The sequence below is a fragment of the Ranitomeya variabilis genome, chromosome 4 (genome assembly GCF_051348905.1).
Source record: "Ranitomeya variabilis isolate aRanVar5 chromosome 4, aRanVar5.hap1, whole genome shotgun sequence".
NCBI classification, from domain to species: domain Eukaryota; kingdom Metazoa; phylum Chordata; class Amphibia; order Anura; family Dendrobatidae; genus Ranitomeya; species Ranitomeya variabilis.
The window spans coordinates 472,696,548-472,719,988 of record NC_135235.1 but is presented as its reverse complement, the minus strand read 5'-3'; the positions used below and the strand labels follow the sequence as shown (position 1 = coordinate 472,719,988).

The 23,441-nt window shown below is 44.4% G+C and overlaps 2 protein-coding genes across 3 annotated transcripts in view; one reads left to right on the top strand and one right to left on the bottom strand.

Annotated features, from left to right (window-relative positions):
* UNC13D (unc-13 homolog D) overlaps positions 1-23,441 on the top strand; it is a 136,585-nt gene that overhangs the window by 102,066 nt on the left and 11,078 nt on the right. For both annotated transcript variants that reach the window (XM_077251796.1, XM_077251795.1), the window contains exons 27-32: positions 594-699; positions 1,237-1,308; positions 2,156-2,239; positions 19,192-19,312; positions 19,587-19,710; positions 20,648-20,850. In XM_077251796.1, the coding sequence (XP_077107911.1) occupies positions 594-699; positions 1,237-1,308; positions 2,156-2,239; positions 19,192-19,312; positions 19,587-19,710; positions 20,648-20,850 (710 nt within the window). The remainder of the gene's footprint in view (positions 1-593; positions 700-1,236; positions 1,309-2,155; positions 2,240-19,191; positions 19,313-19,586; positions 19,711-20,647; positions 20,851-23,441) is intronic.
* On the bottom strand, positions 6,555-11,294 carry LOC143767009 (uncharacterized). Its single transcript, XM_077255028.1, has 4 exons — positions 11,247-11,294; positions 7,709-7,850; positions 7,453-7,603; positions 6,555-7,372 (listed from the first exon to the last, which is right to left on the bottom strand). The coding sequence occupies exons 1-4, from the start codon at positions 11,292-11,294 to the stop codon at positions 6,709-6,711; spliced, it is 1,005 nt and encodes a 334-aa protein (XP_077111143.1). The 3' UTR covers positions 6,555-6,708.

Sequence of the window (23,441 nt, the reverse complement as noted above, 5' to 3'; positions counted from 1 at the left end):
TAAGGGAGTCCTTCATTTTAGACCCTCATCAATTAATCATAGTAGAAAGCAGGCACAAAGAATGACTCTTTGAAGAACCCGGCCTCTACATGCATGATATAAACTACAGATTGATTTAATTGTGCACCATCCCAAGCCATATCTAACCCATAGTGTGACTGCAGGAAAGTAAACCATTGATGCGATGTTCTCCTTCATACAGCTGATTGCAGGGAACCCACATGCAGGACACTTTATCATTAGCTTGTTTCTAACGGACCTTTTAAAGAGAATCTGTCAGGGAGATTGCAAATGTTATAGACAATACTAGGAGGCTGCCTCATATACCCAGAAGGGAACATTGGAGTCTTTCCTGCTGTCAATCATCTATACAGGAGACCCATGTGGAAAGGCAGGAAAACTGCATATGACAGCCATAAATGTACTAGCCATACACATGAGTCCTGTGATCTACACAAAACAATTTATAGGATAAAAAGACTTAAAGCTGACTTTCTTTTTAAGACCTTTACAACCACAATGTTTATTCATAGTGATGCACCACATCTCACAGATGTCAACTTTTGTCCATTTTTGTTTCATTCCTTTTACAGCCTCTTGTCTCTGCTTTGGTCCCACATCCTAACAGTCATCTCTAACCTGACCAGCCACATCACCCCTTCTGTCCGATACTACCAGAGGCTCGTGTCAGCACTTAAGGTAATTCTCCACTTTTGGAATATGTACTGTATGTCAGTACACACACCGCCTGTGATCATTTAAGACATGAGTTTCACTAAGCTAATAAGGTCAGTAAACACAATAATTCACTATATAATGGTCAGAAAATGACCTAGAAGTACCCCAACATAGGGCTTGCCACAGTGCCCTCATGCAAAACAGTGCCAGTCACACTGCGCCATTAACAGCACACCCTCATGCCTCATAAAAGTGTGAGCTCTTATCATGAGCAGGTGGTACTCCATCTTATGTGGTTCTAGCTGCGCAGGCAGCAGGAGCAAACAAATATTCAATACTGACCCTTAGCCTCGAATATGATAATGATAACGGTCAGAGAGGGAGTGCGTCAGGATGTCAACTTGTCAACCTGAACCCAACTGGAATCCCAGTTTACTCTCCCACTTTGTGTAGACCCATTCACGTACTGTACGTGCCAATTAATCTATCAATATATGGCCTTACAAACCTTCTTTATGACTTTAGATATTTGATAGTGAGAATTTTCTGTTCATCTAGAACTTGGAGTCATGTTTCCATGCTGGGGGCTGTGGACTGTCATTAGAAAGTCTCCACACTGCGACATTCATTGTAAGTAAAGATGGTCTTTTTCTGATTCTAAGCTAATGAATGTTATATATAAAAAACTTCTAACGATGTAGAAAATAATATGAAACAGAGAGAATATGTCGCAGCAATGCGCGATACAACACTGGTTTACAGAAGGGCAGCTTTCCATCATGCCTCTTCACATCCAGAATTCTATGCTGATGTAAAAAACAGCAACTTTGAAATTAATCTTTTATTAAAAATCCTCTCAAGAAGAAATTTTTCACTTTATACTTTACTGCTCGTTACCTAGTTTATTGGCCACTTCTGACGTAATCAGATGTTGCTGGTTTTCTAAGGAAGGAGAGCACGCCTCAGAAGCTCTTTTAAATAGAGCTTGGAAGATCTGTGATGCAGTTGAGCAAATTACTAGGTCTGGCCAGCTTCAGTGTCCCTGTTGTCCTTCATGAATGTAGAGTTCTATTTGCATCATAGGAGAAAGCATAGTTACATTCAACTGGCCCAAACCATCAATGTTCAGGAAACCATTGCCCCCTGGCCAGAAGGAAGCTAGGAGTCTAGGGAGCGGTGCGGTCCTGAGGAAAGAAGATGATGATAATCCTTTTGTTTCATAATATATGGTTCTATAGTTACCAGAGCTCAATATTTCTTACGTAAAGCTAAAAATCCTTTATATACCATACATTTAAAAGTGCCTTCACCTTCACTACCTCTACTACTGAAGCTTCCCGTATACCAAACCTCCCTCTTTAAATTTAGCTACACATACGGTAATATAATGTAGATAGTGGCAAATGATGAACAACCTCAATCTACTTGTAAAAAAATCCTTTGTTTTATCGAATTCCCATTTTTCCTCTTCTTATAGACCCTAGATCAGGATCTTGACCTTTGTTCCTCCAGTACTCGGAAACTAATAGAGCGTTATTATCAGCAGAAGATTCAGCAACAGGTAAAAAGACCAAATATAGGATGCTCAGTTTCTCATTGCACTGCAAAGTTACATGCAGAAGTACTTTTTTCACAGATAAATTAGTTAACTCTACATAGTCCTGGCTCTAATGCAGTAGATTAGCAGACTTAACAGTACAGCAGCATGTCAGCGGATAAAATTACCATATACTGTATGTTTTTCTGAACTTGTAATTGTATAACTATATATATATATATATATATATATATATATATATATATATATATATATACAGTATATATATATGTACATATACACACACAGCAGGTGAAATACGTATTGAACACGTAACCAATTTTCTAAGTAAATATATTTTTAAAGGTGCTATTGACATGAAATTCTCAAACAGCTGATTATCAGGAGCTCTCCAGGTATCTGGGTTCCCGATGTAGCTATTCGGTAAGCGCTATAGCTGTTTGGATAAGGAGATATCAGAAACTATTCGCTTATCCCTAATAATAACATTTCACCATAAACCGGTCACGACCTGGTACTCCACACAAGATTTTAGACAGAAGACTGAAAAAAAATATCAGAAGAGTTGTCCAAAAGCTAAGTACCACCTGTGGAAAGCTAAAGAAAGACCTGGAACCAGCAGGCAGAATTGTTTCAAAGAAAGCTATAAATAATGCACTCAATCTCCATTGCCTGTATGCACGCTCACCACGCAAGAGTCCATTGCTGTACATAAAGCATGTTCAAGTGCGTTTTAAAGTTTGCTCAACATCAGTTAGACAACCCTGTGAAATACTGAAAGAATATAGTCTGGTTAGATGAGACCAAAATTTTACTATTTGGATGCCATAATACACACCATGTTTGAAGGCCAAAAGGCACTGCATATCACTCCAAAAACACCATACCAACAGTGAACCTTGGAGGTGGGAACATCATGGTGTGGGGCTGTTCTTCAGCATACGGCACTGTCAAACTACATATAATTGAAGGAAGGATGAATGAATGGACAAATGTGCCAAGACATTCTTGATAAAAATCTGTTGCCATTTACCAGGATGATGAAGAAGAAACAATGGTGGACATTTCAGCAACACAGTGATCCCAAACGCACAATCAAGGAAACTCTCAATTGTTTTTGGAGAAAGAAAGTAAAACTGCTAGAATGGCCCAGCCAGTCACCTGACCCGAATATAATAAACATTTTTTGGAAAGAACTAAAGCTCAGAGTCCATAGGAGGAGCCCACAGAGCCTTCAAGATTTGAAGAGTGTTTGTGCGGAAAAATGGGCTAAAATCACACCTGAGCAATGCATGCAACAAGTTTCTCCATTTAGGCTATGTTCACACGTTCAGGATTTCCATCCTTTTTTTTTCCTGACTGAAACTGCAGGTCTCTGCAGAAAACGCAGGTGCGTTTTTTGGTGCGTTTTTGGTGCGTTTTTGGTGCGTTTTTTGGTGCGTTTTTTAGTGCGTTTTTTAGTGCGTTTTTTGATGCAGTTTTGTCTGCAGATTGTCTGTGTTTGACAGAAATAAAGTTTACTGCAGTGGGGAGGAAAAAAAAAAAAAAATGATGTCATTTCCTTGTCCAACCCTTTTCTTCTTCCATCCTCCATTTTGGAACTTAACACACCAAAATGAGTGGACGTGTTTGTAATGACAGCGCTCTGCAGAGTGCTGAGAGTAGGCCAGATGACAGCCCGCGGATCCAGCTCCGCACACCACACCGGATTGCGATCCTGGGGTTGATTCTTCTAATCTTGAATCGTCATAAACGTCAGGTAAGCAGATGTGTTTGTTTTATATATTGGGTTATGGGTACATGGCCACGTTCTGGAAACGCTGTGTGTTTGGCGCTGCGTGGGGCCGCAGCGCCAAACATGCAGCGTCCAGATGTAACAGCATAGTGGAGGGGATTTCATGAAATCACGTGTCCACTGTGTGTCATGCGTCAGCCCTGCGACTCCGGACATGCTGCGCGTCATTTCTGATCACAGCATGTCCGTGTTCCTTGCTGAGAAGCTGCGGCTCCGCAAGGAATAAAACAGGGCCCTATGCGTGGGGTGCGATGATGCCGGATTTGTACAATGAACACATCTGGCATCATTGCGTCCCAGAAGGGGGTGGGCCTTCCTGAATGTGGACACGTACCCTTACATAATCCACATTGTTTTCCAGGCATGTTGGATATATTTTTCTAATTGTTGTGTTTACAAAATATTTTTTTATTTTTTTATTTTAGAGGCTGCGGCGGCAGAGAAGACGTGCGCAGAAACGAATGTGGGTGCACCCGCTTGTAGCAGACCGAACGGAGAAGGGGCACTTTCATGTGCTGTACAATGATTTGAGGAGGTAAGTAGAAATATATTGAATGACTAATTTACATTTTTTTGCTAGCAATACTTGTGAAGTAACCCTTTTTTGTGTTTCTTTTTAATTTTTCAGATATCCTGAAAAATTTATCTCTTTTTGTCGGCTACCAATTACGGCCTTCGACAGACTTCTTACCATCCTGGCACCCCATTTAAAACGGCAAGACACGGTGATGAGGAAGTCCATCTCTGCTGAGGAAAGGCTGCTCATCACCTTGCGGTAAGTAACAATTTTTCAGGGGGGAATGTAGTTAGGTCTCTATTCTACACGTCTCTGTGTCCAGTATGTGTGATTAAACCCACCCAGTCCTCCTGTTGGACAGGGGGCACACATACACACACACACGTGAGATACGGCCGAGTGTTGCATGGTAATCCCCGGCCCTGCCGCCTGCACTCTGGAGCGGAGTGTGCACCCACATACCAATACATGGAGCCGCACGCTCCACAACGGAGTGCATGCAGCAGGTCCGGGGATTACCATGCAACACTCGGTCATATCTCGCATGCGTGTGTGCACAAGTCCCATCAGGCTTTCTATTTAAATTTTTTACACCCTTTGTGTTGTGCTGGGTGTTAATGCCATCATTATTGAATGGTGCTGGACGCATATTATAGCGGCTTTACTTGTGACATGTTGTAATTACCTTTTTGTGTGACATTTCTAATTTTCTTTTTTGTTTCTTTGCAGATTTTTGGCCACAGGAGAGAGCTATACATCACTGCACCTCCAATTTAGAGTTGGTAAATCTACCATCTCTAACATTGTGAGGTGTACATGTACCGTCATCTGGCAGAAGTTGCAACCTATAGTGATGCCTTCCCCAACCGAGGAGACTTGGCTGCAGGTTGCAGCAGGCTTTCAGTCTGTGGCCAATTTCCCAAACTGCATAGGTGCAGTCGATGGTAAACATGTTCGGGTTCAGCAGCCACCACGATCAGGATCACGCTTCTTTAATTATAAGAAGTATTTTTCAGTGGTCCTGATGGCGGTGGCTGATGCCCATTACAAATTTGTTGCCATTGATGTTGGTGCCTATGGTAGTACTGGGGATTCTCGGGTGTTGCGAACGTCACAGATTGGGATGCAAATTCTTCGAGATGGCGGCACGCTCCCAGCCCCAAGACCTTTGCCGGGTTCCACACATCCAGTGCCCTTTGTGATGGTATCGGATGAGGCGTTTCCCTTAACGACAACCCTGCTGCGCCCATACCCACGAAGGGGACTGGATGCCCGACGGAGGATTTTTAATTATCGGCTGAGTCGTGCACGCAGATATGTGGAATGCACCTTTGGGATCATGACTAGTCAGTGGAGGATCTTTCACACTGCCATTCAGTTGGACACAGACACCGTTGATGCTGTGATAAAGGCTTGCTGTGTACTCCACAACTATGCTCGTGAGTACAACACTGACGTAGATGTGGAGTACCAGCAGGCAGTATTTAATCCAGTGGTCAACGGGGGTCTGGGCAGGCCGTCCAACTCGGGTGTGCGTGTGAGAGAATCCTTCACTGACTACTTCATGAGTCCAGAAGGTGCCGTGCACTGGCAATACTCCTGTGCTGGTGTTGAGCAGCCTGACCAGCAGAGAAGGATGCATCTACACTGACCCCCCCAGAAATGTTGCCGACATCGCTGATAACAGTTTTGCCAACATCCCGAAGAATGAGAAACGCCAGCAACCAACACAAAAGTTTGAAAAAAAATTTTTTTGTTTCATGTTACCAAAAAAAGTTTTAAATAATTGGTTGTAATATCAATAAAAAATCTATTTGGGTGTAATTTGTTTTTTTTTTTGTTTTTTTTGGCTAAAAAAATTTTGGTGTTTTATGAAAATAATAGCAGTATGACGTATACAATTGTTAACACATCAACACATAAACCACTAATTGATAGCCCATAAACCCAGGATAGCGGCCTTGACCGCATTGTAATAAAGACGAGAATATTATGTGTGAAATATAATATATTTAAAAGAACACAAATTCTTTGCAATATTTACAAAAGATTTTTCAATTTGAAAAAAACAAAAAAAAGCCCCTTTCAAAGGCAACCGGCAACTGGAGCTAAAAAACAAACAAAAAAAAACTCGGTGCCACTGAAAACTTTTGCCCACGTTCAATTCAGAAAAGTATATTCTGGAGAATAGAGGAAATTTGATCCCTCTGATTGATATGGTGCTCCCCCCATATGCTGCGAACTTCCTCTATCTCCAGAAGTAACTTGGCTGTGGGCCAAATACTGGGGTCTGGAAGCTGGTGTTTCCGGTGTTCGGTGTCGGGGCCTGAAAAGTCCCAACACCCCCATCAGAACTTCATTGTATGGAGATATTGGAGCAGGGTCCTCCAGAGCAGTGAGGGACATCTGGACCATGGACATGAAAAGAGATTGTCTATCCGGTGGCAGGGAGCGTGTTTTTTTTGCCACAGTTATTGCGAAGGAGTCGCAGTGGTCATCAGAACTTGATTTTTTTAATAGATCTAACGTGTCGCAAGCTATTTGGACAGTTTGGTCATCTTGGTTTTTCTTTGTTTTTTTTTTTTTTTTCTCTGCTGCCACCGGATAGACAGATCTCTTCTCCACTCTCACAGCTTCTGCGGAATCAGATGCTTCAGCAGCTGCTGAACTAGATGTTGATGCAGCAGCTGCTGAAGTGGATGCTGATTCAGCAGAAGCTGTGGGAGTGGAGGTAGAGATGGTCCCTCCCACTCCAGAGGAACTGCCTGCTCCATCCTCTTTGTCGCTGTCCTCCAAATCACCCACCGACATGTTTCCTTCCGTCCTGTTGGAGAAAAAAAAAACATCAATTTTTCGCACAACATATTATATTTAAATAATCATGTGGAGTGGATTTTAACTTACTTTCTCAATGTCCTACTGGACACAAGAAACTGCAGCTCTTCGCTAAAGGGAAATTTACTTTTGATTGGCGAAGAGCCACTCTTAGAACATTCGTTCAGGAACTTCGTGAAACGGTCTCTGACTGAGCGCCAACGTTTCCTCACATCGTTATCTACCAAAAAAAGGTTACAAAATACAACAACATTTTTTGTGAGATCTAAACAAATTAGATTTTTAATATACTCAAGGTTTACTAAATAAATTTAAATAAAATTACCAATTTGCTGCTGTGTACTCCCTGGATACTTGTCCCAATCTGGGATAAGGTCTCGTACTATTTTAGTCCAGGCTAGTTCCCGGAAATATTTATCCTTGTAGGATTCATCAGCTGGGTCCCACAAGGCCGGATAATCCCGAACCTACAATAAATACAATAGTGTCATCTCATAATCTATAGCGCGACCAAGTAATGTTAAACAATTGCTGGAATTGTTTGTGTTTGGTGTGAACTTTAGTATTGTGCTAAGTCGCCGGACACAGGGACAACTCTCCCATCCTAAATACCGGATGGGAGTAGTAGTCCGATACGGCGACTTAGCACAATAGAGGCATATCGTCGCATGGGGACGGACACACGTATTTAAGTATTTAAGTGCCACGTATAAGTGCCACGTGCCACGTATTTAAGTGCCACGTATAAGTGCCACGTGCCACGTATAAGTGCCACGTGCCACGTATTTAAGTGCCACGTGCCACGTATTTAAGTGCCACGTATTTAAGTACCACGTATTTAAGTGCCACGTATAAGTGCCACGTGCCACGTATTTAAGTGCCACGTGCCACGTATTTAAGTGCCACGTGCCACGTATTTAAGTGCCACGTATTTAAGTACCACGTATTTAAGTGCCACGTATAAGTGCCACGTGCCACGTATTTAAGTGCCACGTGCCACGTATTTAAGTGCCACGTGCCACGTATTTAAGTGCCACGTGCCACGTATTTAAGTGCCACGTGCCACGTATTTAAGTGCCACGTGCCACGTATTTAAGTGCCACGTGCCACGTATTTAAGTGCCACGTGCCACGTATTTAAGTGCCACGTATTTAAGTGCCACGTGCCACGTATTTAAGTGCCACGTGCCACGTATTTAAGTGCCACGTATTTAAGTGCCACGTGCCACGTATTTAAGTGCCACGTATAAGTGCCACGTGCCACGTATTTAAGTGCCACGTATTTAAGTACCACGTATTTAAGTGCCACGTGCCACGTATTTAAGTGCCACGTATTTAAGTACCACGTATAAGTGCCATGTGCCACGTATCACGTATAAGTGACACGTATCACGTATTTAAGTGCCACGTATCACGTATTTAAGTGCCACGTATCACGTACAAGTGCCACGTGCCACGTATTTAAGTGCCACGTATCCCGTATTTAAGTGCCACGTCTTTCATTTGCACGTATTTTTCCTATTGTAAGGTGGCATTAATCCCGGTTAATAATGGAGAGGCGTTAATAAGACGCCTATCCATTATTAATCCTATTAAAGGGTTAAATGGCGGAAAAAATTGGCGTGGGCTCCCGCGCAATTTTCTCCGCCAGAATGGTAAAGCCAGTGACTGAGGGCAGATATTAATAGCCAGAAGAGGGTCCATGGTTATTGGCCCCCCCTGGCTACAAACATCTGCCCCCAGCCACCCCAGAAAAGGCACATCTGGAAGATGCGCCTATTCTGGCACTTGGCCACTCTCTTCCCACTCCCGTGTAGCGGTGGGATATGGGGTAATGAGGGGTTAATGCCACCTTGCTATTGTAAGGTGGCATTAAGCCCGGTTAATAATGGAGAGGCGTCAATAAGACGCCTATCCATTATTAATCCAATGAAAGGGTTAAAAAAAAAAACACAAACACTAGAAAAAAAATATTTTAATGAAATAAAGACACACACTTTTTGACCATATTTTATTGTACGCTCAATCCGTCCTGAAGACCCACCTGAAAAAGACGCAAAATAAAAAAACAAATTCATACTCCCTGGCCCTGTCCGCAGAAATCCATCGAGGGTCCCACGAAGATCTTCCATGGAGAACAGACACATCCAGAGATATGTCTGCTCTCCACGGCTGCAGCAACACACAGACAGGAGCCATAGTTCCTGTCGGTGTGTCACTGCGCATGCGCGAGCGAGTTTACCGGCGGTCATTGACCCCGGCTCTCTCGCTTAACGGCAGTGCTGCGTGGGAAAGTTCAACGCAGCTGTACTGCCGTTAACCGAGACGCCGGCGCCATTGAGCTCAGGGACAGTACGCGATACACTGCTAGGAGCTTCGCTCCTGGCAGTGTATCGCCGGAGAGCAGCCGATCGTCGTGGGACACTCGGTTATGGATTCTGCGGACAGGGAGTATGGATTTGCTTTATTATTTTGGGATTTTTTCATTGAGGATCGAGGGCTTCGCCTACCAGTGTGCTGTGGGTGAGTATATACTCTGTGTTATGTGTTGTATGTACTGTACTGTGTGTCATGTATGTGTATTGTGTGTTTGTGTTTGGTGTGAACTTTAGTATTGTGCTAAGTCGCCGGACACAGGGACAACTCTCCCATCCTAAATACCGGATGGGAGTAGTAGTCCGATACGGCGACTTAGCACAATAGAGGCATATCGTCGCATGGGGACGGACACACAGACTTACCAAATCAATCAGACGCCCGACATCGATCCCCATGCGACGGTATAACTCCATGATGACAGTCTCTTCGTGACACAGTCGGGACCACACACGCCGCCCACGGACTTCCGGCCCCGCACTTCCGCCCGCTCCCCCGCACTTCCTGCAGCAGCGGTTCTGCACATCAAACCGCAGTAAAACACGCAGATATATTTTTGATCTGCGTGTTTTACTGCGATTTTGACCTCACAATGGAGGTCTATGGGTGCAGAACCGCTGCGGTTCAGGACGAAGAATTGACATGCTCCTTCTTTTTTCCGGGAGCTATTCCGCACGGCTTTTTTTTTTAAATTTCCGGACCATGTGCACAGTGTGTCCTGTTTTCCATAGGGTACAGTGTACTGTACCCTGCATGGAAAACAGCTGCGGAACCGCAGCAGCAAAACCGCCGCGGTTCCGCGGTAAAAAACGCACTGTGTGAACATGGCCTTAGAAGGCGTCTTGAAATTGTCATCACCAACAAAGACTTTTGTACGACGTATTAATTATATATCATAAATTTTCCCTGTGTAATTTCTCATTATTACACATAATTTATGAATATCTACAGTTTGATTTCTTTGCCTGTGTGGATTGGATGGTTTGTTATGAACGTCTAGTGAGAATTTCATGCAAATAGCACCTTTAGAAAATTGGTGATTGGTTCAATACATATTTCACCCGCAGTAAGCGAAGCACAGAAACACTCATCTCCCTCACATTTTAGCTGTCTAAAACATAGAACACATGATACCTTTATGAGCCAGAGTACTCAGATATCAAATTTGAAGACATATGCAAATGAGGCTGGAAATCCATTGAGGTGAACAAAATGTCATGTATTAGTTATGTTTGTTAATATTCATGTATAGTTTAATCCTATTAATATATACATACACAACCGATATAAAAAGTTTACACACCCCTGTTAAAAACTGGCTTTCAGTCATAAAGGCACTGCTGAGCCATTCTTTTGATGGTTTGGAGGTGTGCTTTGGGTCATTGTCATACTGAAAGCAGGCATTTATCTTCATATTTTTTAGCAGAGGCTTGAAGGTTTTTTTTGCAAAACTGACTGATATTTTGAACTTTTCATAATTCCTCTCACCTTGTCTAAAACCTCAGTTCCAGATGCTAATAAACAGCTCCAATGCATTATGCTGCCTTCTCCATGATTCACTGTGGGTATGGTGTTCTTTTGGTGATGCACAGTGTTGGCTTTGTGCCAAACATACCTCTTGGAATTATGGCCAACAAATTCAACCTTGGTCTCATCAGACCATAAAGTGTTTTTCCCACATGCTTTTGGTAGACTTGTAGATTTTAGGAAAACATAGGTGGGTTTGGTCAGTTTTATTTGTAAGAAAAGGCTTTAATTTGCCAATCAACCCACAGGCCAGACATATGAAGAATATGTAAGATTATGGTCACATGCAATATACCAGTACTTGCTAGAAATTCCTGCAGCTTCTTTAAAGTTGTGTTGGCCTCTTGGCAGCCTACAGGATATACTCAGAGTGGTGACTGAACCGGCGCTGCACCCGTGACTGAAATCAAATGCTGCCAGGGAGAATATAGTTAATTTTCTCCCTGCAGCGTTTGGCTACATGCAGGCCAAAGACAGGTTAACTCCTTCATGACCTTGGGATTTTTCTTTTTTCCGTGTTCGTTTTTCACTCCCCTCCTTCCCAGAGCCATAACTTTTTTATTTTTCTGTCAATTTGGCCATGTGAGGGCTTATTTTTTGCGGGACGAGTTGTACTTTTGAACGACATCATTGGTTTTACCATGTTGTGTAGTAGAAAACGGGAAAAAAATTCCAAGTGCGGTGAAATTGCAAAAAAAGTGCAATCCCACACTTGTTTTTTGCTTGGCTTTTTTGCTAGGTTCACTAAATGCTAAAACTGACCTGCCATTATGATTCTCCAGGTCACAACGAGTTCATAGACACCTAAGATGACTAGGTTATTTTTTACCTAAGTGGTGAAAAAAAATTCCAAACTTTGCTAAAAAAAAAAAAAAAAAAAAAAAAAAGCGCCATTTTCCGATACTCGTAGCGTCTCCATTTTTCATGACCTGGGGTCGGTTGAGGGCTTATTTTTTGCGTGCTGAGCTGGCATTTTTAATGATAGCATTTTGGTGCAGATACATTCTTTTGATCGCCCGTTATTGCATTTTAATGCAATGTCACGGCGACCAAAAAAATGTAATTCTGGCATTTCAAATTTTTTTCCCGCTACGCCGTTTAGCGATCAGGTTAATGCTTTTTTTTTATTGATAGATCAGGTGATTCTGAACGCGGCGATACCAAATATGTGTAGATTTTTTTTTTTTTTTATTGATTTATTTTGAATGGGGCAAAAGGGGGGTGATTTAAACTTTTATATATTTTTTTTTTTTCACATTTTTTTTAACTTTTTTTTTTTTACTTTTGCCATGCTTCTATAGCCTCCATAGGAGGCTACAAGCAGGCACAACCCGATCGCCTCTGCTACATAGCAGCGATCTCATGTTCGCTGCTATGCAGATTTGCAGGTGTGCTGTGAGCGCCGACCACAGGGTGGCGCTCACAGCTACCGGCGACCAGTAACCATAGAGGTCTCAAGGACCTCTATGGTTACTGTCCTGACACATCATGGATGTCATGGATGACGTCATTTCCGGCTGCCCGGCCGGATGCGGTAGTTAAATGCCGCTGTCTGCGTTTGACAGCGGCATTTAACTAGTTAATAGTGGCGGGTGAATCGCGATTTCACCCGCCGCTATTGCGGGCACATGTCAGCTGTTCAAAACAGCTGACATGTCCTGGCTTTGATGCGGGCTCACCGCGGAGCCCTGCATCAAAGCAGGGGAGCTGACCTCGGACGTACTATCCTGTCCGAGGTCAGTAAGTGGTTAATAACACTATTCATATAAAAAAAATTGGATATAAGGCCTATATTTTTATCCTTATCAATCAATAAAGATTTTGGAGGTACCAAAGACATATTATATTTAGGCTATTACCGCCAATCAAAACAATAAACCTGAATAGGATCTATTCAGGGCAATTTAAGGATGATTGGCTACCTATATCTCTGAATTACAACTTTCTATTTATATGGTAGCTTTCTGTGTACTAAGATAAATATATATAGACTAGATGGTGGCCCGATTCTAACGTATCGGGTATTCTAGAATATGCATGTCCACGTAGTATATTGCACAGCCCACGTAGTATATTGCCCAGCCATGTAGTATATTGCCCAGCCACGTAGTATATTGCCCAGTAACGTAGTATATTGCCCAGTGACGTAGTATACAGCACAGAGCCACGTAGTATATTGCCCAGCCACGTAGTATATTGGCCAGTCACATAGTATATTGCCCAGCTACGTAGTATATTGCCCAACCACGTAGTATATCGCCCAGTGACGTAGTGTACAGCACAGAGCCACATAGTATATTGCCCAGCCACGTAGCATATTGGCCAGTCACGTAGTATATTGCCCAGCTACGTAGTATATTGCCCAGCTACGTAGTATATTGCCCAGCCATGTATGTCACAGGTTAAAAAATAAAAAATAAACATGTACTCACCTTCCAAGTGGCCCTTGTAGTTCTGTCGCCTCCTTCTTGCACAGGCGCGCAGGACCTGTGATGACGTCGCGGTCACATGACCGTGTCGCGGTCACATGACCGTGACGTCACAGCAGGTCCTTCTCGCGCAGGACTTGTGATGACGTCGCGGTCACATGACCGTGACGTCATGGCAGGTCCTTCTCGCAGACCATCCTTGCCAACGGAACCTGCCGCTTGCATCGACCGGTCACCGGAGCGTCGCGAGGAGCGGGAAAGGCGGCGGAAGGTGAGTATATAATGATTTTTTTTTTTTTTATTATTATTTTTAACATTAGATGTTTTTATAATTGACGCTGCATAGGCAGCATCAATAGTAAAAACTTGGTCACACAGGGGTAATAGCGGCGGTAACGGAGTGAGTTACCCGCGGCATAACGCGGTCCGTTACCGCTGGCATTAACCCTGTGTGAGCGGTGACTGCGGGGAGTATGGAGCAGGCGCCTGGCACTAACTGCAGGGGAGTAGGGAGGGACTAATCGGACTGTGGCCGTCGCTGATTGGTCGCGGCAGCCATGACAGGCAGCTGGCGAGACTAATCAGCGACTTGGATTCCATATGTCTACCTATTTCCAAAATCATGGAATATTGTTGTGCCGGAAATACTATTTTATCCACACTGCCCTTTTAAAAGGGTTTTATGGGTGGTAATATTTGTGTATAATATTGTGTTAAATAAAGATTAAAACTAATTAGATATACTAGTAACTCTATTAACCCGCATATTAAACCTATATCTGCAGGTTAGTAGCATTTTTGCAGGTGCAGGTTCCCTTTAATATGAATTTAAATGTGATTGGCTAATTCTGATCATAACCACATGCTAATTATCAGAGGGCGGTCACACTTATGTGTAGCGCCCCCACTGCCGCAGGGCCGAGGGGTACCCGGTACCGGGCCTCTGAGTCTCTGCTCTGGGGTTGTCACGGTGGCTAGACCCGGTCCGTGACCCTGCTGAGGGGTGCCCAATGAAAGGTGTGGGTGGTGATGCTGTAGTGGTGCGGGCCGCAGTAAATAACGAGGACACCAGGTTGCAGTCTCTTTACTGAAGGCTCCAGGATCCTCAGTCCGGAATACGGTTAACCAGGCTGCGCAAGTCCGGCTGGTCCGATGGCACCTCCAGAGTTCCCTTTGCAGGTGGAAATCTGTGCCTACCTTCTAGCGGTTGTGTGTTGTGGTCCTCCCCTGCTGTGCTTACGGGATAGTCCCAACTGTTGTGTCTGTTTCTGAAGTTCCCTCACAACTCGATTCTGATGTTCTTCTTCGTCCCCCAGATGATATGGCTAGGACGCACCCGTATGACGGGTAGGCTCGGAGTTCTTCCGGGACCCTAGTGTCGCCCCTCTCCTGTTGTTGCCCCCTATGTCTTTTTAGGTGATTTGGGTGAGACAGCCCGCCTATAACTGACTGTCCTGCCATAGGTTTGAAGTTAGGCCTGGAGCTCTATACTTCCTCGGCGTTCCGGCCACCGGCTACGCGCCTCAGTAGGATGTTGCCTTGTCTTACAGCACGACTCCTACTGGTGTTTCTCCTTGTTGCGTTGATCTCGTTTCTCACTCAGCACAATAAACCTCGCTTCTTGTCCTTTCTTAGGGCACCGCCGCTATCTCGTGCAGGCGCGGTCCCATAACGTTCTCTCTGTTCGCTAGGCCTCTGTCAGGATCCCACCCCTGACAGGGACCCCCCTGAATCTTCCCCTGCAACACCCTCTGCCACAGGATGTTGCCTGGCTCCAACCCAGTCAGCTTCTGTCTAACTTCCTATCTAACCCCCAGTTTTACCAGACTGTGAGGAGTGGCCTAATACATAGCACCCTTAGCTCCCCCTGGAGGCCAGACTGTGAAGTGTATTGGTGTCTGTGATACCTGGTCAGCTGAACTCCTTCAGTGCCATCGGACGTACCATAGCCCCCCCTTAGCAGCGGGGCATCAGTACTGCAACGACCAGGACTCTGGGGCGCTGCACTCCCCCCCGGTTAAATCCAGTACTCCTGGACTGGGAAGAAAACAACAATACATGTCAGCAAAAAGACATACAATTTTGAAATGCCATAACAATAAGCAAATTTGAACAGAGCTTCCCTTTATGGGAGGTGAGGACACTTGAACGTTATAAACATGGTTAAATACTTTAAATAACATACTATAAATAACTTTTCTTACCCAACCGGGTATTCTACTAGGTGCAAAATTTTGAACAATAATTTAACGTTGCCTTTAAGGACGTACACGCTGAATCCACTAAAGACCTTCTTATAAAACACTATAAGGCTAATCAACTTTTCCTTCATTTTCCATCCTTACATCTGCAGGACCGCCTGTCTATCTGCCCCAGGCCTACTGCCTCTCGTTCTGTTGCAGGACCGCCCCTTTCCGCCCGGGCCTACTGCCTTTCTGCTACTATACACAGTATAGAATGTATCATCCATCTCTCAGTTCAAGATCACTGAGCCATCTCTGTATGGCTCCTAGGAGGACTCACCGACTAACCCCATACGGGCTCACTTCCTGTCCTCATTCTTCTAGCAACATCAGTAAACATTTTTTTTTCACAATTAACTAGCTCACTACATATAACTTTTATATGTAAGCATTATTAGTACTTCCTTTTAAAGCATCATCATTCTCTAAGTGCTATCGATGAAGGTCCCCTTTAAGAAGGGACCAAGTCTCTATGAGGTAGTGCAACTTCTCAAGCTGCAAGTCCGTGTGCAGCAAGGACTCCGGTACTGCTTCCAGGAACAGTTTCTTCGCAAAGAGTCCTTTCTTTTATAAAACCAGTAGAGGGCACCTTTAAGAAGGTGCAAACTATTTACAATAAGTTTGTAATCATGCAGTGTTCATGATCCAGCAGTTCTTTTCCAAATAGGGGGTTAAAAGGAGCAGAAAGGGAAAACAAAAACAAAAATAAAAGCAATAGGGATCCCGGGTAAACAAAGGGATCCCTTTAAGAATAACCCTAGTCGGGTTTAAAGCAGCAAAGAGCAGGGAAACAACCAGTTAACTATTTACATATCCATGGCATCGAGGTTTACTCTCGCTCTGGCGGCCGTAGCTCCGCATAGACCTCGCTCGGCAAGGTGATCGGCGAGATCGGGGCCTTTAAGAAGTGCTCCATACCCGTGGCCTGATCCCAGGGTATAAGGCGCTGGAGTTTATAGGTCCCAGGGAGAGGGGGTGCCGCGACGGGGCCTATCAGCAGGTCCTCTGCTGGCGAGGCAGGGTCGTTCTTCATACCTGCTTCAGATGCGGTCCCTCCAGTGCCGATCTGCTCCGTCTCCGCTGGGGTCTGGAACGCTAGTTGCAGGGCCTTGCGCTGCGGCGTTGTCATCTCCGTTTGCAGCACCTCGCTTTCCGGCAGGGCCTTGCTTTCTGGCTTCGGAACGCTGGAACTTCTTTCCTGCTCCGGACCAGATGAGGCTGCCAACAGACGTCTGATGAGGCTCCCGATGAAGGTCTTCTTCCACCCGGCCTGAGTGCTCAGCTGCGTCCGCCGGAGTTGGTCGCTGAGCTCATCCACTCCGGCCTGCAGGAAATCAATATCAGCGGTGGAGGCCTGGTTGCGGTGCCCCTCCGGGTAGCTGGGGGAGTCCTCTGCTCCTACCCCACGCTCCGGCTCCGGGTGGCTCGCCATGGCGTCCTCCATGTCGCTCACTTCTTCTTCCTGGTCCTTTTCCCGCTCTCTCCTTCGTGGGTGGTTTCGCTTTCTTTTTCTCCGCCCTCCATTGAGAATCAGGAGGCGGATCTCGGCTGCTGACGGACACGTCCTCAAGGGGCAGAAATACTTAGACTGGGCGGCCATTGTCTTTCGCGCTCTTCAGGTTGTTTACGCCCACTTCCACGCCCTTCTTCTTCTCCTGCGCTTCTCGGAGTGCTATAATGGCGGCGGTTTTGGTGGGAATTTTTGGCGGCAGCGGCAATGCACAGTCTTTGCACTAAGTCACAGTCCAAGCACAATAAATCACAGTCCCAAGGAACACATGACCTGATTCTTCAGGCTTAAGTAGATCCTGTTTGTGACGCCAAATTGTAGCGCCCCCACTGCCGCAGGGCCGAGGGGTACCCGGTACCGGGCCTCTGAGTCTCTGCTCTGGGGTTGTCACGGTGGCTAGACCCGGTCCGTGACCCTGCTGAGGGGCGCCCAATGAAAGGTGTGGGTGGTGATGCTGTAGTGGTGCGGGCTGCAGTAAATAACGAGGACACCAGGTTGCAGTCTCTTTACCTCTTTACTGAAGGCTCCAGGATCCTCAGTCCGGAATACGGTTAACCAGGCTGCGCAAGTCCGGCCGGTCCGATGGCACCTCCAGAGTTCCCTTTGCAGGTGGAAATCTGTGCCTACCTTCTAGCGCTTGTGTGTTGTGGTCCTCCCCTGCTGTGCTTACGGGATAGTCCCCACAACTGTTGTGTCTGTTTCTGAAGTTCCCTCACAACTCGATTCTGATGTTCTTCTTCGTCCCCCAGATGATATGGCTAGGACGCACCCGTATGACGGGTAGGCTCGGAGTTCTTCCGGGACCCTAGTGTCGCCCCTCTCCTGTTGTTGCCCCCTATGTCTTCTTAGGTGATTTGGGTGAAACAGCCCGCCTATAACTGACTGTCCTGCCGTAGGTTTGAAGTTAGGCCTGGAGCTCTATACTTCCTCGGCGTTCCGGCCACCGGCTACGCGCCTCAGTAGGATGTTGCCTCGTCTTATAGCACGACTCCTACTGGTGTTTCTCCTTGTTGCGTTGATCTCGTTTCTCACTCAGCACAATAAACCTCGCTTCTTGTCCTTTCTTAGGGCACCGCCGCTATCTCGTGCAGGCGCGGTCCCGTAACGTTCTCTCTGTTCGCTAGGCCTCTGTCAGGATCCCACCCCTGACAGGGATCCCTCTGAATCTTCCCCCGCAACACCCTCTGCCACAGGATGTTGCCTGGCTCCAAACCAGTCAGCTTCTGTCTAACTTCCTATCTAACCCCCAGTTTTACCAGACTGTGAGGAGTGGCCTAATACATAGCACCCTTTGCTCCCCCTGGAGGCCAGACTGTGAAGTGTATTGGTGTCTTTGATACCTGGTCAGCTGAACTCCTTCAGTGCCATCGGACGTACCATAGCCCCCCCTTAGCGGCGGGGCATCAGTACTGCAACGACCAGGACTCTGGGGCGCTGCATATGCAACCATAGATTCTTCTTTATATGATTTTTTTGCCTTACAAAAACCTAGCATTTAAACAAGTGTGAGTGTAGACTCTTTAAATCCACTGTAGATAAATAGATAGATAGATAGATATTATTTATTATTATAGCGCCATTTATTCCATGGCGCTTTACATGTGATAGGTAGATGATAGATAGATAGATAGATAGATAGATAGATAGATAGATAGATAGAGATAATATATATACCGTACATAAATGTACATATATCTATATTTCTATTTCTTAACTACTTGCAGCAGGGTTCCACTGCAGAAAAGTATGGAGCAGTTACAGTAAAAGTGAGCTACCGGCAATCAGAGCAGAAACTGCACGTTGAGATCCTTAATGCAGTGAATCTCCTCCCTCTGGACTCTAATGGTAAGTCCAGCACACAAATACACTCATCTGCCTCACATTTTAGCTGTCTAAAATATAAAACACATGATATCGTTATGTCCCACAGCACTCAAATATCACATTTGAAGGTATATGCAAATGAGTCTGGAAATACATTGGGGCGTGAAGTGACCAAAATGTCATGTATTAGTAATGTTTGTTAATACCCATGTATAGTTTAATCTTAACAACCAATGATCAGTTATGTGTTAAGAAATAATCAATTTAGCATTATTTTCATTATTCCTGTGCTCAGGCAGCAGTGATCCATTTATTCAGTTGACATTGGAGCCTAAACACATTTTTCCGGCAGTGGAGCCACGATCTACAGAAGTCAAGAAGAATGAATTAAATCCTCTTTATGATGAGACCTTTGACTTGTAAGTGTGCACAATCTTTACTTGTAAATGTCTATGTGTGTCATGTAGGTGGACACAAACCCATTACCCATGGTCCAAAAAATCACGGAGACATGTTGGTTTTTATTCTGAATCACTAATTAAATGTATCCATACAAGCCTATTGGTCCATGAAAATCATGGACAACACAAGGATGTCATCAATGTGCAATCAATGTGCTGTCCGTGATTGACATTGATTGAAAATCACTGATGAAACCTTGATGATAAAACCTGACCCAAAGACCAAACACTGATGAAACTCCGATCTAAAACACTGATGAACAACTCTCCATGTTTTTATGTATGAGAAAAATCACATATGTCTGAATGAGGCCTAATAGAGTTGAGCAAAGAATTTGCAGGACACTGCTCCACTGCTATTAGAGCACCGCCTTGCCAATTTTTTGTTTGGACTTTACTAAGTAATGTATATGGCAATAATTTAACAGATCCTCTCATGGGCACCATACTGTATGATGCTAATAATCAAGCATTATTTGGTATAGTCACTTGTACTTGGTGTGACCGTATACCATATGGTGGGCGCCTACAACAGGTACTACAGGAGACACAGCATGTTCACAAGTTATGGATATGGTGCAAATTTTTCATCCAGATTTGTGGGTGGAAAAACTTCAGTGCACTACTCTGTTAAGTGACTTCTGTTTGAACAAATCCTATCCACATCCTGCTGACAAATATCACAAAAATTGACATGTGGTACAGTTTTCAATTCTTTGAATTTTCACTGCAATGCATAACATACATTTTGCAGCAAATACACAGTCAAATTCTCATGGAAAATGTAAAAAAAAATTACATTTTCAATCCAATTTTTAGAATATGTGAACAGAGCCATCAGCTACCCTGACATTAGAAACTTCTGATTGTAATGTTCTCTTTTCTCTTCCCCCAGCCTGGTGACCCCAGAGCAGTGCGAAGTTCCAGGAGCTTGTCTCTTGCTGACGGTCTTTGACTATGATGCTATTCTTTCTAATGAATTAGAGGGAGAGGCGTTTTTACCGCTTCTAGACGTTCCTGGATTAAAGGAGGAGATAAATGATCCTGTAGCTAATATCCCTCAAATGCGAGTAGCCTTAACTCATCCAAAAATTAATGGTCAGTGGATGCTTTACATTGTTTACACCTATATTTTTTGGACTATAACATCTGAAACACCTCCTATGTGATGCTTATTATCACTGTTTTCTGTGCACAATATCTCAGGGCTCATGCAGACCAGCTGATAATCGGTCCAAGTTCTGTCTGTGGGTGTCACGGACCGCACACAGAGCACACGCACCCATTATAGCCAGTGAGCCAGTACACATGGCCGATTTCCCACTTGGACCAGTAATTTGCATGCACTGCTTTGCATTGTTTTGTGGACCAGAATAATGCAATGTAAAAGCAGCTCCTGCACCCGTCCATACAAACAGACGGAGAGGTCACATCCACAAACTATGGATGCTACTGGCCCTTTTTCTATTACAGTTGTCTGAACACGGCCTTATACTCTCATATACAGCTCGGCAGACCATATGGCATGCATTTGTAGATTAATGGGATTCTACGGACCCAAAAAGTCTATATCACCATTGACTATGCACAGAACACATGGATCAGTCAGCATGTTGGCCAATATCAATCCTTCATCCAATTAATAAAAGCAGAGATGTATCTAGGTTTTCCAGCATCCGGGGCAATAATTCCGTTTGGTGCCCCCCACCCCAAAGCACATATGCAATTTGCACACTTAGTCACATGCTAACGAGCTGCTCTCCGTAATTCTCTCAATGTTCAGTGAAAAACGGAGAGACACAGGAAGAAAAGCTCGTTGTCACGTGACTGTAAGTATGAAAATCGCATATGAGTGAAATGGCCATGTGATGACTGCTGGAGCCTGCAAGCAGAGTTGAATCCTGACAGTGAGAATATTACACACTGTTAGGATTGGCTACAGGGCTTCTTCTATAATTAAAGAGTGCGCCTAGGTTTGACATGAAAGTCTGCAGTCACTCTAGGTGATCGCAGGCTTCTGAATTCTCACATAACATGCACTGCATACCGTTAGGATTCTCCCTTGCCGGTGGCAAGAGTGTACATTCATGTAAGCACAAGTATGCAATTTGTTTACTTCTGGCCACATTCTGACTAGACTGGTCCAGCCTCGATCAATTTTTGTCTAGTCGGCACGTAACCACATGTAGCTTGGAGTTTTTGGACCATAACCTGCATGCAGCTTTATCCATAAGCTGACCACTATCCCCCACTAAGCACGGGTTGTCTACATGCAGGTCGCATCATCAGTGTCGGTACTAGTAAGTAAATTCAACCACATTTTATGATATATATGCATGATATTTCTATGTACGCTGGTAACAAATAACATTAATTTATTTATTTCAGCATATAAACCACGTTATCTGATAATTGACAACCAGCGTCCATATTCCATTGACCTTATCAGCACAGCATCCTGTCTACAATAAGTAGAAATTAGTTCAACAACACTGTATGATAATTGAGTAGTGCCAGATTGCTGCCTTTCCTTATATATTGCATTCACTGTGCACTTTTTTCGTCTCCAAAAAACCCCAGCTTAGCGCAGGTGATCACTGTATAGCTAAAAGTGGAAATGTGTTTGTCAAATTATTTGGGGGTATGTTATACCACAAAAAGAAGTTAAACAGAGAAATTATCCAGCTGGAAGTGGAGGCAGTTCAGACTTTGTGAGACTTTATTAGACAACTAAAGCGATAAATAGTTCTTCAAAAAGAAAAATGTTTACATAGCAAACTGTTGTGAATTCTGTTTTTGGGCTCCCTCTGGTGGTTACTGGTGGTACTGGTTGACTGGTGTCTTGTTTTTTCCAGTGCACCTGTTTCCATTAGGAAATTGGGAGTCTCCTATTTAGTCTGGCTTCCCAGTCATTGCAGTGCCGGCAATCAATGTTATCAGAGCACCTTGTTGCTTGCTTCCTGCTCCAAGTCTGCAAGTCAGCTAAGTTGAATCTTTGGCTTTTGTGTTTGTTTTGTCCAGCATGCATTTTCATATCTCGTGCGGCTGGAAGCTCTAGTGATCTGGAATTGCTACTCCGGTGTCATGAGTTGACAACGGAGTTAAGGTAATTCCAGGATGGCTGTTCAGGGTTTTGAGGTGACCGCGAAGTCCTCTTTGGTATATTCCGCTATCTAGTCAGAGGGCCTCGCTTTGCTGAATCTATATTCATACTGCGTTTGTGTTTTCCTCTTACCTAACCGTTATTATATGTGGGGGGCTACTATAACCTTTGGGGTTTCCCTGGAGGCAAGTCAGGTCTGTGTATTCCTCTATTAGGGGTAGTTAGTTCTCCGGCTGGCGCGAGGTGTCTAGAGACAACGTAGGCACACCCCCTGGCTATTTTTAGTTGCGTGTTAGGTTCAGTATCGCGGTTACCTAAGATACCATCCTTCCTAGAGCTTGTCCGTTTTTTGCCTAAGTCCCTGCCATTGGGAATCATGACAGCAAACACCTGGCACACCAGTGAGGAGGATCAACGCGTTTCAACTAAGAAGTCTTACTCATGATCTCATCAGATCATGAGTAAGACTTCTTAGTTGAAACGCGTTGATCCTCCTCACTGGTGTGCCAGGTGTTTGCTATGTAAACATTTTTCTTTTTGAAGAACTATTTATCGCTTTAGTTGTCTAATAAAGTCTCACAAAGTC